The sequence below is a fragment of the Quercus suber genome, unplaced genomic scaffold (assembly GCF_002906115.3).
Source record: "Quercus suber isolate HL8 unplaced genomic scaffold, Cork oak 2.0 scaffold_96, whole genome shotgun sequence".
Lineage (NCBI taxonomy): Eukaryota > Viridiplantae > Streptophyta > Magnoliopsida > Fagales > Fagaceae > Quercus > Quercus suber.
This window is the reverse complement of record NW_027069561.1, coordinates 1,318,078-1,333,714: the sequence shown is the minus strand read 5'-3', so window position 1 is coordinate 1,333,714 and position 15,637 is coordinate 1,318,078. Positions and strand designations below refer to the sequence as shown.

Genomic DNA, 15,637 nt, shown 5'->3' with positions numbered 1-15,637 from the left:
GGGGAAGGCCCTGCACATAATCTCATCTGCCACCCCTTGAAGATGCATCAGGGTTTTGAAAGTCTCCAGGTGATCCAAAGGATCCTTCACCCCGTCATAGCTTTCTATATTCGGCATGCGAAACTTGTGGGGCAGGGGGAAAGAGTTCACGGCCATAGTGAAGGGTGAATCGGTACGGTTGACTAGATCGTCAAGATCGCTAGAGACTCTCCCTTTGAGGGCGTTCATCATGACCTCCATCTGTTCCCTCATTGCTTGCATCTCGGCGGCAATATGTGGTGGAGTCGCATCCATGAGGGATGGCATGCTCACATGCTGCCTTTCCGGCCTGCTTGGGGCGTGGCTGCCCTCAGGTCTCTCCTGATTCCTGTTTGGAGCGCTAGTCCCTTCCTGATCTTCTGGTTGGCCATTTGGTGGTGTATCCTTCTGGCGCAGCTGTTCTTCCAAGTCGAGGTTCCGTTTGGTGAGACGCTCCACGGCGGCACCGAGAGTCTGAACTTGTCTCTCAAGGGCAGTCGTGGGCGGTTCCTCTCCTTGTACGTCATTAGTAGTTGCCATTGAGCGAGTGAGTACCATGCAACCCTTTAGACCGGGAAACGATAATGCGGCTTAGTCACTTAAAAGCGTTTCCCACAGACGGCGCCAACTGATGATGCCGTAAATCTCACCAGTGAGTTGCACGACGCTTGTACGCTCAAAACAACACCTACACAACAAAAAGGAAAGGACCTCGCAGAGAGCACCGGTGTGGTGCCGGCCAAATACCCTCCGAAGGTCAAGTTAGAACTTTTTTTTCAACTCTAGAGTGCTAGAGAGGGGTTAATTATACGTACCTCGGCTTATGAGGGTATTGGGGCTTTTATAGTAGTAGAGGGTGGACCTTTCTTCCTTGGAGTAGAAGTCTTTTCCTTATAGGAATCCTTATGCGCGTAGATTGCGGAATCCTTTCCTTATAGGACTCTGATACTGGGCGTGGAATACAAGTAATTTCCCTAAGACCCATGCGTGATGACCAAGTTATGGTCTTTATGGAACCGTCAGCCTTTCAGCCGTCAGCCTGTACTTCCCTTCAGCTAAGTTACCGTCAGCCTTTATGCTTTGTTCAGTAGCCTAGGGGACTTCGGCCCGTCGGTTTTGTTTTAACCTAGTTAGCATGCATTCCTTCGCGCCTAGCATGTCATAGAGGACCCGTCAGCCAGAGCAAAAGCTGACGGGTTGGGCTTATGGTACCTGCGTGTAATTCTTCCATATCAATAAAAGTTAGCATCATATTGGAATTATAAAGTTATATAATTATGCTCTTTATTTTAGTTATATCTCCCCAAATAAAATATTACATATTCTATAATTTCTTGACCTAATTTCATGATCAAAATCGTGCAAGTTTTACATCTTTGTTTATGATTTAAAGTAAAATTTATGAACATATATTATCTTGAATAATATTTAAAAATTTTTTTAGAAGAAAGTCAAATGAATATACAAAATTGAATCAGATGAAATTATCGATTATATTTTCTATTATTATTTATGTTTTTATATAGTAAAGTTTACATATTACACATTTTGTATACCTTAGGTAATTCAATGTGTAATTAATATTTTCTTAAAACAAACAAAAACTCAAAAAGTTCCTACAATTTAATTAACAAACATAAAATCACAAAGATTTATATAATTGATCTTTCATATAATTATTTTTATCAAATAAAATTAATATTTTATAAGTCTATGATTAAAACAGTGCAACTCATGGGTTTTTAACAAGTAAATAATATTCATAGAAACTAAATATTAAAATATCACTTTAAACAACCATAAATTAATAGAATTAAATTCAACCAAATTAGACTACTATGGTCAAATATAAATTTAAAATCACTTTGGCACCTCTTACCTAAATAGAAATTGAACTAAAGAAGAAAATCATAAATCATAAGATAAAGGCATAAATGTACTTTTAGTCTCTACATTTTGGCTTTTTTTCATTTTAGTTCCTACATTTAAATTTTACCACTTTTAGTCCCTAAATCAATTAACGTGTTCCATTTTAGTCATTTTCGTTAGCCCACTACCGAAAATTGTTTAGGTGGCAAACGGAACTATTAAAATAATAATAAAATTTTTTATTTTACTATTAAAAATGCCACTTCATCTTATAAATTAAAAAAAAATTATTTATTAATTTTAACTAAAAAAAAAAAAATTAAAACTGGGTTGTATAAAAGAGAAATTAAATTAAAAAATTTTGGGTCTCTATTAGATCGATGAGAACAATCTCTCACAGATTAGTGGGTCCTTCAAACCTCTCTCTCCCAAACAATGCCTGCATTCAAAAACCAAACTAGCCATCGAACTGCACATCTCACTCCATTGTGTACGACATCGCTTCGAACATCGTTCGTCCCATCCTAATCCAGACCGACACGTGGTGCTCTTCGGGCTTGTTGATCCCCAACGGAACCTTAGTCCAAATGGGCGGGTACCACGAAGGCGACTGCGTGGTCTGCACGTTCACTCCCTGCGATGACTCCTCCTGCGACTGGACCCAGCTCGGAGTGGCGCTTGGTGAACACTGATGGTATGCATTGAACTAGCTCTTGCTCGATGGGCGCGTGATCATCGTCGACAGCCGACGCTCCTACACGTATGAGTTTTTCTCGAAGACCGACGCGGCCACGACCTTTTACATGAGTTTCTTGAAGGAAACGTGCAACGATTATGGCAACAAGAACAATCTCTAACAGATTAGTGAGTCTCTATTAGATTGGTGGGTTTAAAATTTCTGGGTTTGTTTACAGGTTTCTCAAATTTGGGTTTGAAATTTATGGGTTTGTTTCTGGGTTTGATGTTTGTATGGAGGGTTTGATTTTTCATGTAATGTTCTGGATTTGCTAGAGATTGAAGGTTGGTTTTGGGTTTGTGTTATTTGTGTTTTGAATCTTTGAAGGTCTTTGTATTTTGTAGATCTGTGCCCTTTGATTTTACGTGTTCCATGTTGGCATGTTCTTGATTTTTTTTAATTTCCTTGGCAACCAAACAAATTATTTGAGGAAGAACATGAACATGTTCTTCATGATGACTGAGAAGAACAAAATGGAACGCGTTAATTGATTTAGGGACTAAAAGTGGTAAAATTAAAATGTAGGGACTAAAATGGAAAAAAGCCAAATTGTAGGGACTAAAAGTGCATTTACGCCTAAGATAAATAATAGAAATTAGACTAAAAGAGCAATGAAAAAGAAGGAGAAGAAGATCGTATCCCTCAATATTTAATTAACTTTAAATAAGAAAACTCTTTGTCAAGGAAGGGGGAGAAGCTAATAAAAATGTGATTAGGCGATGAGGAGAGACTTGTGGATGGCTACAAAGTGGAAGGGGATTGTAATACTTTTAAGAAAGTGAAAACCTTAAGTACATTACTTTAGGTGTGTTGATGCCCATTTTTTGCAAATCTGTACCCAAAGGCCCATGAGGAAGAAAGCCCAATGAGAAGCAAGGCCTAAAGACCCACCAAGAAGACCAAAGAGCAAGAAATTTCCAAAGAAAGAAGTGCAAGTGAAAGAAATCTATAGCAAAACGCAAATCTGCAGCAAATTACAAATTTGCCGCAGAATACAGTTTTGCCGCAGAATACAGTTCTTTGGCAGAATGGCTTCGGCAGATGAAGACACACGTCCCTATTCTTCAGCAAAAGGCTTTATTGCTGCAGTATACAAATTTACTACAGAATACGATTCTTTAGCAGAATACAGATCTGCCGCAGAAATACAGTTCTCTGGTAGGATGACTTCGGCAGATAAAGATAAATTGGGTCCAAGACCCTTTTGATCCAGTCAACATTACTTAGCTCACAAAAGCCCAAATCCTTTTGTATAAAAAAGATAGGCGTGAAAACTGATATGAAGAAGCATAGTGAAAAGAAACAAGGAACGACAAGAAGTGTCAACAGCAAGAACAACAATCTGGTATGGGAGCAAATGCCAAGCCACGAAACAAACACCCAAACTAGAGGGAGGCCCAATGATCCAGCAAGGCCCAACCCCCTAAGAAAGGGATAAGTCATAAACGTTGGAGATGCAACCCACACCAAAAAAAGCCAAAAAGCGCACGGTAGGATATACACACCCATTCTCAGACCTCAGCAAACGTATGAAACATCAAAAAGGTAAAGCATGCGTACGACCCAGGCATCACCAGCCTATACTTGGCCACTATGGGAAAGGATGAGGTCATGGGTAAGGGCACAGTCTGGCGGTGGGGAGAGGAGTGGAAACCCATTCTTATGGTTCTTGCTCAGGCTCTTTCAGTGGGCACAGTCCTGTTGGGATGACATGCTACCCAAAAGAGGCAAGGCTGGGTAAGAACCACTAGGTGCATGCCATGAAAGACCGAGAGGGAGAGGGTACACAATGGACGAGTAGAAAAGGAACCTTCATTATCTGAAAGCCACAGGTCAATGGTGGTAATCAGAACCATTGACTTGGTAAGTGGTCGACAAAAGGCTCACATACCATACAAGGGCCATTAAGGGGTTAGAACAGTAAAACTGGTCACGGGAGGCTTTATATAAGAGACCTGTAGCTATGTACAGAAAAAGGGAGGGAGGAATGGAAAAAGAGAAAAAAAGGGGAGGAGAAAACAAAGAAGAATTAAACAAAGAAAAGAAAGAAAGAAAGGAAAAAAGAAAAGAAAGGCAAGAAAGAAAAGAAAGAAAAGAGAGAGAGAAGATAAACAAAAGAACAGAGGAGGGAGAAGGAAAAACAGAGTATTTTATGGCAGGCATGCACCCAAATGGGTTAACCCCCTCTCTCCCTCAATAGCCTTGCTCTCCATTGGAAGAAAAACGACTTATACTCGAGCACACACCATTTGGGGCTGGCCTCTCAAAGCAATTAATTTCTCCTCTGAAGTTACTTGCGTTGAGGGAGCAGTTTTCCCTTCCCTGGTTAGAGCCCCGCAGTAATACTTAGTGCGACAGACCCATTCTTTTAACTCTACTAACCCTGTTCTACCCTTTGTTTAAGTTATATTTTTTGAACGTAAGGCCTTTTAAGTCATTTACTTTACTTATTGTGGCAGAAATAGTGACTATACTTTCTTTACATTATCTATATTATATTTGCCTACCATAACCTCTTAATAGTGGCTCTGCCTACTGTGAGCTTATAAACAGACTTCAGCAAACGTAGTGTGGTTTGCGCACAAGCCAGGCCAAGGAAGTGGAAAAGTATATCTGCAGTAAAAATGAAGAGTAGTCATTCACACGGCAGAAGGCTTTAAAGCACAGCAGACAGTTTTAATGCACCGCAGACAGCTTTATTGCACAGCAGAAAACTTTATTGCACAACAAACAGCTTCACTACATGGTAGAAAGTTTTGCTGCACAGTAGAAAAGTCAATCCTGTGGCAGAAACTGGAGAAATGTCTTCTGCGGCAGAAATAGAGGATAAGCTCACTTTGCTGCGTCTTCCCTCAGACTTGGACTCAACGTTTACGCACAAGCCGACCAAATTGAGTTGCAGTTGGACTGGTCTCAACTCTCTTACTTAGAATACTCGGGCCTACTACCGCGGGAGGCAGCCCAACCCAACACACAACAAAAAAGGCCCCCACAAAGTGTAATAAATTAGTTTCTTCAATTAAATTCGAACTAACATGACCAATAAAATACAAACAATATATTTTTTTTAAGAACAATTAAATTAAATTCAGATTAGTCTAATTGGGGAATCTAATGTGTTACATCTTAGTTTTATCATTTATAGACTAAAAGTTACAACTAAAAAATAGTAAAAGTGGGATAAAAATGTAAAAGTTGGTTAAGAATATGGGATGTTGTAAAAAAAAAAACAGCCTGATCCGCCAATTTTTAACCTTTTATCATATTGTGTTTTTATACATATCTTATTATTATTATTATTATTATTATTATTATTATTATGTTTCATAGTATAAATTGAAAAATTAAAAATTTTAAAGAATTTAAAAAAAAAAAATCAAATACTTATCAAATAACATTGAGGTGTGTTTAATACAAAAAGTTCATATTATGTTATTGAATAGTAATAGTATAGTTACAATGTCTATATGGAATACTCAATTAAAATCATGTTTTAAATACATGATTTCAATTATAATTGTGAAACGATTTCACAATTTATATATATCTAAAAGGTAAAAAATACTATTTATTGTTGCTACGCTCCAATTGACCCCTATCATCTATCTATTTCCTATATTTTTCTCTCACCTCTTTAACTATTCTTCTATTTTTTAATTTCTCACCTTACAATTACACTTCCTACAACATTTTCTCATTGCTTTTACCTTTTTATCTCCCCACTACTTTATACATTAACATTACCATTCCTCCACCTCTTCATCTTCCTTTTGTTTTTACTCTTCTTCTTCCATTTTATTTACTATAAAATTTTGTTGTTCTCTCTTCCATTCAATCCATATTTGGCACCAAAAAAATGTGAATATTCTCTCTCTCTTACTATAAAAATTTATTATTCTCTCTTGCCTATCTATTTTAGGTTGGCTAATTTTTGTGTTGAACACTACTTTAGATAGATGAGATGGATGCAATTTGATTGTACTTTAATTTTTAATATTTTTTCTTTTCTTTTCGTTTTTTTTTTTAATTTTATTGATAGATGTTATCCTACGACATTATATAGTATTTAATGATATAATGTTATTCTACTATGTAGCATGGCTTGGATAATTTTCTTGTTTACAACTGTGGTGGGCCTTTTTGTACTTCTGAGTTGGACTGCATCCTACTGCGTTGTGGCCCAATAGTTTTGGGGTATGAGAGTCGGGACTGGCTTGATTGAAACTCACTTCAAGTGAGCTTGTGCACAAGCTAGGACCCCTTTGCTAAGATCTTGGTCACGTGCCCACAGCAAAAGATGCTATCACAAAAATGTTATACTAGGAGGGCATAATATAATAAAATAAGAAGAATATATTTGCTATCAACCAAAGACAATAATTAAACCACTTTCTTAGTAAGGGAAAACACAGCGATATGAGTACGGCAGAAATAGGTGAGTGACAATAATAAAAGAAAAGAAGGAATAATGTCAATGCTTGATCAATTAATAAAAAGAAAAAGGGGGATTAGTCTGCTACGCTTGGTTCCTTAGCAGATTTAAGTCTAGGAAGGGAACTACTCTCCAATGTGGGCAATCTCATAGGGAAATCCTACCATGAAAATTGCCTACTTTAAAAGAATGGGCCTAAATGGCTTATCCTCAAATCCTTTAATCTTGCTAGAGGGGTAGGTTGTTGAGAGGGAGAAAAGGGAGTAGCCTATTGGTGCATGCCCTATTACACTCTTGCTTCCTCACGTCCCTTTTTATCCACTATGTTTTCCTTTCTTCTCCATTTCCTTTCTTATTCCTATATTCCCTCTTTTCTTCTTTATTTTTCTTTCTTGTTATTTTCCTCACTTGTTTTTCCTTACTTTCTGCTTGCTTCTTGTTATTCTTGTTGTTTTTCACTGTACACAGCTAAGGCCTTTTTATACTGCCTATTATGAAGAATTTTACTGTTTTACCCCTCAACTACTTTTGACCTGGTGTGGGTTTCCTTCCCAAACGGTATTGGTCTGCCAACTACTCAACCATCACCACTACCCTGTGCACAAAAGAGTTTTGTTTTGTTTTCTTGCTTTCCGTAGCATCCCCATCCGGATAAAGGTTGGGTATTCTCTTTTACTAACTCCTATAGCATGCACTTAGTGATTTCAGCTCATTTTTCCTTCTTTTGGATGGTATGTCATCCTAGCAGGACACTTCCCCCAAAAGAGCTTGAGTGGGAATCCCAAAATAGACTTCCCCCTTCTCCCCACCACCAAACTATACCATCTTTTACCTCTGGCTCATAGCCCACCATGCCTGTATTGGCTGGGTACAAGTGGATGTGCCTGAGCCTTGTGCGTGCTTCATCCCCATGTGAGTCCATGGTTTGTCCGTCATTCATGTGTTTGTCATTGTCTGTGAGTCTATCTGGTCTCGCTGCATGTTTTTGTTGCTTATTTTCAACCTTTTGTGGCATGGGTGAGTCTAGGTCTTTATCCTTTGCATTTCGTTTCCTTCTTGGGTTGGGTCTTGCTTGGGCAAGGGCCCTTTCTTCTTCAATTCAACCCTTGTTTCTCTTTATTGCTGGTTTGTGGGCCAACTAGTATTCCTATGATGCCACTCCATTGCTTCTGCCATGTTACCACTTGACTTGTACCTGCTAGGCCTCCTGTGGGCCTGCCATGTACTTTTCCTTTATTCAATTCATGTTACCCAGTATTTTTGCTGGGTTAATCCTCATGCCATCTTGGGCTCCCTTGACCCATATCTTTCTTTTGGGTATCCTCGACCCACTTCATTCTTTTGGGCATCCTTGGCCTATTCCATTCTTACATTCCCATGGGCTTTTACCACATCTTTTGGGCTTCCTTAGCCCAACTACCATATCATTTACTTTCGGGAGTTTGTTGGCTTTTACGTCAACCCCATTTGCTATTTCCTTTCTTTGGGTTCCTCCAACCCATTTTGCTTACTTTCCATTTTTTATAATTCTCATGGGCTTATTACTTCCTTGTTTGGGCTCCTTTGGGCTCGTTTGCTTTCTTTATGGCCTTTTATTATTATTATTTCATAGGCCTGTGGATCATTATTCCTTCCACTCGGGCTTAATGATTTTTTTTTTTCACTTTGCTAATTCTTCTTTCTTCGCTCTTTATTATATTATTGGGGTTTTTCTTGCCATTGGCCCCTTTCTTCTTTCTTTGCTAAAATGGGCCTCAACAACAACTATACATTTTCTTTTGAGTATTCTTTTACTCATATTCTTTTATATAAATTTACTATTTTTCTCACATTCTCTCCCAAAAAAGGTGAATATTCTCTCTCTCTCTCTCTCTCTCTCTCTCTCTCTCTCTCTTATTTATTCTTTTCTACAACTCTATTTTAGATTGATATATTTTTGTATTTTTTTGTATCTATGCATTGGGTTAATACATTTTTGTGGTGTGTTTTTTTGAGTTCCTCATCACATGTACTCTCTCTCTCTCTCTCCCTCTCTTATTGTTTTGGTTTGAGTTAATTTTTAGATATTTTGGAAGTGATAATTTGAGTTTATATTAAAATACAATCTACATGACTATGTGTTTGAATGTATCTATCAATTATTTGAGTAATATCCAAGTAGATTGTATTTATCAATTATTTGAGTAATATCAATTGTAAATTTATGATGAATTTTAATTACCATGATAATCTCTTTAAGGGAATGAAAATTTTAAAGAATAAATTGGAAAATACTTTTATAAATAGTTCAATTTTTAAGGAGAATAAATTATCTTCAATAAATTTTAAAGACTAAATTATATACTATACCACATATGAATTAAGGTAGACAGTAGTTGGAAGATGAAAAGGTAAAAGTGAGAGAGAAAGGTTGAAGGAAGTGTAACAATAAGTTGAGAAACTAATAATAATAATAAGAGTTAAAAATAAGAAAAATATGATATTTTGATGGTTCAATAAAGGAGTTCTTAATTTACCTTAAATGAATAAATGTTAGAAAAATATAGAAAAAAGAAAAAATATAATTAGATGACTTTTGATGTGACTCAACTAGAGCGCAACAATAATAAATGTTAAAATTAAATAATAAAAAGTGATAGAAAATAAAAATTTATTGAAAAATATAATCTAATTATCTTAAGAAGAAAATTATAATTAAGAATAAGAAGATTATATGATTATACAAAAATTAATATGATGTTTACAATTGTTAAAATACTATGTGAGTAATTATTAAAACAAGGTTAACAATTGTTATCAAATTAGTCAATCATATAATTTCTTAATTTAAAATATTATACATTAGAATATTATAGGAAAAATATGAATTGACGAATACAATCAATACAAGATTTAATTTTTCTATAAAAAATAGAAAGAGTAGTAGCAATCATCATAAGCCATCTTTTGGACTGTAGGGCAGAAAAACTTGGGTTTGAGAAAATTTGTTTAAAACTAAAAGAATAATTTTCAAATTGTAAATATTTTTTAATGATACAAAAAAGTGTTATAAATAAATTTTATTAAAAAATGAATATTTTCGCTAATAACTTATGTTTTGAATTCCTAGGAAATATTGTACTATTTTTTAATAGTTAATTTTATTTAAAAAGATAATTAAGATGAATTAACAATTATTGATTTTCCTTTTATGCAATGTAACATTTCATGAGAGCGGTTTGTGAAGACAATTTTATTTATTTGAATTTAAGATCTTTCAACATTTATGAAAATTAGTATTATGATATACTGCTAATTTCATAACTTGAACCATTTCTTCTTAGCTCCCAAGCACCTAAGATTTTAAGTTAAGAAAAATCATACATATATATATATATATATTTTCCTTTTGTTTTAGAAACCTTAGTCCAGTTTGCCAAAAAAAAAAAATTGTCACTATATATGCAACAAAAAATTTGAGATAGTGGATTTGTATTCAATTTTATTTATTAACGAGCTGCATTACACAGTTACGTGGTCCTTCCGTGTGCAAAATGAAGACAACTTTTTAGCCGACACTCAGTTTGCAACGAAGCTTCATAGTGTCTATTTTCTTAGTCTTTTCTCAATTTCGTTTACCGCGTTTTATAAAGCGAAACCCGGACCTTCACCACTCATCAGTCTCATTTTATTTATATAAAAAAAGAGCTAACAGTCTCATTTTCACTAGAAGAGTAGTTGCAAACAAACCCCAAAAGCTCAGCAATCTGCTTTTTATTCTTTTTTACTTTGTTTTGTGTCTCTTTGAGTGAGAGAGAGAGAGAAATGGAACCTCTTTTGCTACCAGAGGTGGAGAATTCGTCTGCGCCATGGAAGGGAGAGATAGGGGGAAACAATGGGAGCAAAATGGAGCCTCCTTTGTCCCTAGACGTGGAGAAAAAGGACATGTCGTCGTCTACGTCAAGGAGGAGAGAGAGAGGGGCAAACTCTGAGAGCAAAACGGAGCCTCTTTTGCAACCAGAGGTGGAGAATTCGTCTGCGCCATGTAAGGGAGAGATAGAGCGAAACAATGGGAGCAAACTGGAGCTTCCTTTGTTCCCAGTGATGAAGAAAAAGGACATGTCGTTGTCCATGTCAAGGAGGAGAGAGAGAGAGGCAAACTTTGAGAGCAAAGCGAAGCCTCTTTTGCCACCAGACGTGAAAGGCACGGTGGAGGAAAAAATTGAGAGCAGAATGAAGCATCTATTGCCTGAAAGAAGGAATGGTGAACATAGCTCCTTCACTCTGCGCCATCCTCTTCGTACCCCAAGTAAGCCCAATTCACAAATTTTATGTACGTATAATATTATTGATAGGGAGGTGTTTATTTCTGTGTGTTTTTGCCACAAGACGTGAAAGGCATGGTGGAGGCAGACATTGAGAGCAAAACAGAGCCTCTTTTGCCTCAAGACATGAAGGAGGGCATGGTGGAGGTAGACATTGAGAGCAAAATGGAGCCTCTTTTGCCAACAGAAGTGAGAAGCATAATGGTGGAGGCAAACATTGAGAGCAAAACACAGCCTCTTCTGTCATCAGCCGTGGAGAAAGAGGACATGTCATGGAGGATAAATCTGGAAGAGTTCCCTAAATTGCCTCAAAGAAGGGATGCTGAACATGGCTCCTTCATTCTACACTTTCTTCGTACCCCAAGTAAGCCCTCTTCACAATCACAAATCCTTATGTATGTAATATGAATGCACGGATACAACAAAATTGGCAATGTTTCTGAATGATGGAGTCAGAAGGCTTTAGTGAATAACTTTAGATAACCTGACAGCTTTGAAGTTCCTGTTGGAGTTTTGGCTAGGTACTTCACATATTTACTTTCGTTTTCGATCGGTTGTTTTAGAGTTATAATGTATCAATGTTTTATTATTCTTTAACACACCTGATGTTCTTTTGGAAAATGAAACATGAATAGTTGATGACTTTGTATGCTTTCATTCACCTCCTTGTCCATTATTATAGTGATGAATGTAATGTGAAAGTTGTACTCTTTGGCTGTAGGGAAACGATGCAAGGTCAATGATTACTACAAGAAACAAAAAAGGCTACTTGAAGAGTTTACTGAGATGGAGACCATGATTGAAACAGGTTGTGCGCCTGGAAATCTAACAGAGGTTGGTTATTCTGCACTCGCTTTCATATATTTCTTGTGAGATTTTATAGGTTTTGTTTTAATTGTATTTCCACCCCAGCTTGATGATTTTAAATATATGTGCATTATAGTGGTGTTAAACGGAAAATTTTGGAACAAAACAAGAAGGAAATTTCTGAGTTTGATTATAGAAATAAATTGAATGACTACTATTTGTGATCATATTTCTTCCTCTATGACACATTTGTTTCCTTGTGAACCTGTTTGATAAAAGTTTCAAGCTCCCCTTACATGCCCCCACCACCCCCACACCCCCCCACCCCCCCCCTCCCCAAAAAAGAAAAAACCCACCTCTACTAGGAACCCAAATTATGCTACATAGGCATACAGACATAATCCTTGTAATCTTCTAATAATTGTTGTAATTCCATCTTTACAATTGGTTAGTTAGTTAGGAATTAAGCACATGGAACACAATTAAAACATGGCTAATTCTTAGAGCACATACTAAAATAGTTAGCCAATCATCTTGAGCCATGTCAGCCAATTAATTTAGAGTTAGCCTCCTATAAACACATAATTTTAATTCTCAATTAGGTATTAAGTCAATTAATCAAATTGTTGTGTGGTGCATTTTTTTCTCTCTTAATAATTCTTTGTAGATTGACTACCTCGAATATATTCAAATTCCATGCAATTTCCATTCATCCCCGTTAGAAACCACTAATTTCCTAAAAAGTGGTATCAAAGCCATCAATTTTGAGATAATTGAATCTGTTGCATTGCACCGAAGTTACAAGGAGTTACCAAAATCAAAGGTTGAGATTCTTTTAGGAACCAATGGGTTCCTAACACCCCCTAAAAAGGCAAAAAGACAAAAATCTTTTCAACTAAAATCTGTCTTGGAAAACAGAAACTGATTTCTTGTTAATCTGTTTACGCTTTATCAGGATGAGATGAAGCAGTTGGCGAGAGTGTGAGAATGGCTATCTATGTAACAAATCAGCTAACATCGTGCTCTTTGCAGCAAAGGTTTTTGCTTCTATTGAGAGCAAATCATTGGCGGTTATTGCCTCAATCTTGGCTCCACTCTTTGATCTCTTGTGGGGATTTATATTGTGGTTTACAACTCATGCTATGCAAAACCCAAACCAGCATCGGTATCCAATTGGAAAGAAACGGATGCAGCCAGTGGTAAGTCATTCAACCCAACAATTGTGAGGCTGCATTTGGAAACACCTTAATGTATATTTGAATTTAAGCCTCTCCGTTCATGCAATCAGTTTAATAGGTTGCATGCTTCTTGATGATGTTGAGAAAATCACCAATGAATTACACGTCACTCACACACTCCAGAAATCTCTTGCACAATAAGGAAGAGAAAAAACTACTGAGAGCACCGGTGTGATGCCGGCCAAATGCCCTCCGAAGGTCAAGTTAGAACCTTTTACAACTCCAGAGTGCTAGAGAGGGTAAATTACGTGTACCTTGATTTGTGAGGGTATTGGGGCTTTTATAGTAGTCGAGAGTTGAACTCTTTTACTTGGAGTCGAAGTCCTTTCCTTATAGAAATCATCTTTAAGAGTCCAAAATGTGGTGGACAAGTCTTTTCCTTATAGGGAAGATCTTCACCAATATATGTAATCTCTAGAATCCACCTTGCACTAGGATTCTGTTTAAGACTTTCTGAGAATGGGCCACAAGTATTCCCATCAAGAGGTCCAGCAGGCTCATGGCCGATCAATCCGTTCCTCTCTCATCCGTCCACTCCGGATTCGTCCTCAACAGGCCTTGCACATAACGGGCTTGTCTACCTTTCAGCCCACGAACCATAATCAGCCCGTTCCATCATACTAGGTATCGTAGTCGTACATTTTTCCCCTTTCAGTTGCCCCCTCACCCGATGGATCCGTCATACCTAAGCAGACGGACCCATGGGGTGGTGGTTTTAAAACCTCGATCAATTGACTATGATACCTAGCCCCATGAACTTATCTCCGTACACTTACAAGTTAGAAGTAACACATTTATGACCCATGCCAAGTGTCACCCCTTCAATGGTCGTTGTTTTAGAACGAGGTGTCGCTTCGTCTTCTGTGCACATCTCTTATAAATATTGACCCATTCCCCTCTCATTTTTCCACTTTTCACTAGAAAATATTGTCAAAGCGAGTCTATCATACCTGTCAGAGAGTACTTTGTTCACTCTTATACCCGTCGTCTGCGACCTCTTGTTCATTCCGTAATTTTGGTAAGCAATCCTCACTCCGTCCTCTTTTTAATTTTTATTTACTTTTTAATATTATATATATATATATATATATTTTTAGACTTTATTCCCCCGTCGCTCTTAATTTTGGTAAGCAATCCTCACTCCGTCCTTTTTTTAATTTTTATTTACTTTTTAATATTATATATATATATATATATATAGACTTTATGCCCCCGTCGCTTTTTCCAAACCCGTCAGAGTCTTAGGTTTTGTCATTACATATAGGCCATGTCTAGTGCGTCAAGTAACCAGTCAGTCGTCCGTGACGGGGCGGACTACGAAGAGGTATACCCGTCAGGTCCCAAAGACCAAGATGCTCTGAGCGAGGAGAGTAGTCCGTCTTCATCCTCCCCGTCCTTAACAAATGAGGATATGAAGATGATTGAAATAGAGGAGGGTTCAACTGACGACGAAGAGCCAATAGTTAGATCCGTCGTGGGAGCTGATGGACTTAAGGAGTTCATCATGCTTCCAGAGTGGACGGTGCATGCCTTTACATCCACCATTAAAGAACCTCACTTTAATACCCTTAGGGCTCGTTACCAAATCCCAGATCACATCCCACTCCGTCTGCCCTACATGTAAGAAAAATGCTATTATGAAGGAGTGGACGGCGTAGGGGTGTATGAGCAGATGCTCAAGGTAGGCCTAAGGTTCCCTCTAAATTCTCTTCATAATGAACTCCTTAAATACGTAGGTTTATCCATCAGCCAGGTATCTCCTAACGCTTGGAGGATCTTTATAGCAATTGAGGCCCTATAGAGCTATGTCGAACGGTAGAAGAAGGCTTACGATCAGGGAGTTCCTTCACTGCTACCATCCAGACGAGATCGATAAATCGAATGGAATGTATAGCTTCGTCCCTAGGAGCCCCGTCCTAAAAGTGATATATGAAACCCCAGACTCAAACAGAGATTGGAAGAGCCGTTATTTCTTCATTGAGGGAGACTGTTGGATGTGTTATCCAGGGGAAATGGATTTCATGCCCGTCGACACAGTTTGGGGCATTTTAAACCCATCTGGTATGGCCCGTCGTGTAGCAACTACTAAGTTTATTTAATATTTATTGTGTTTTTTAATGTCCGTCTTCTTTGGCACAGTTCGACAGCGTCCACAAATCACTCTCAAGGAGTTCAGCTTCCTTGAGAAAAGTTTTGCAAAGACAAAACCTGAGGAACGGACCTGGGCTAAGCT

At 37.5% G+C, this 15,637-nt stretch overlaps 1 protein-coding gene across 2 annotated transcripts; it reads left to right on the top strand.

Annotated features, from left to right (window-relative positions):
• Nucleotides 1-10,739: 10,739 nt before the first annotated feature.
• On the top strand, nt 10,740-14,280 carry LOC112026573 (uncharacterized). 2 transcript variants are annotated; one of them, XM_024059266.2, is made up of 4 exons: nt 10,740-11,343; nt 11,424-11,723; nt 12,081-12,193; nt 13,122-14,280. In XM_024059266.2, the coding sequence occupies exons 1-4, from the start codon at nt 10,860-10,862 to the stop codon at nt 13,149-13,151; spliced, it is 927 nt and encodes a 308-aa protein (XP_023915034.2). In that variant the 5' UTR covers nt 10,740-10,859; the 3' UTR covers nt 13,152-14,280. The 2 variants fall into 2 exon arrangements, with proteins under 2 accessions (XP_023915034.2, XP_065630761.1); XM_065774689.1 differs by lacking the exon at nt 13,122-14,280 and having other exon boundaries at nt 12,081-12,457.
• The last annotated feature ends 1,357 nt before the right edge of the window (nt 14,281-15,637 follow it).

Coding starts and splice junctions, on each gene's coding strand:
- LOC112026573 (XM_065774689.1), top strand. CDS start 10,860: ATGGAACCTCTTTTGCTACCAGAGGTGGAGAATTCGTCTGCGCCATGG. Junction 11,344..11,423: donor CCATCCTCTTCGTACCCCAA/GTAAGCCCAATT, acceptor TTTTGCCACAAG/ACGTGAAAGGCATGGTGGAG. Junction 11,724..12,080: donor ACACTTTCTTCGTACCCCAA/GTAAGCCCTCTT, acceptor CTTTGGCTGTAG/GGAAACGATGCAAGGTCAAT.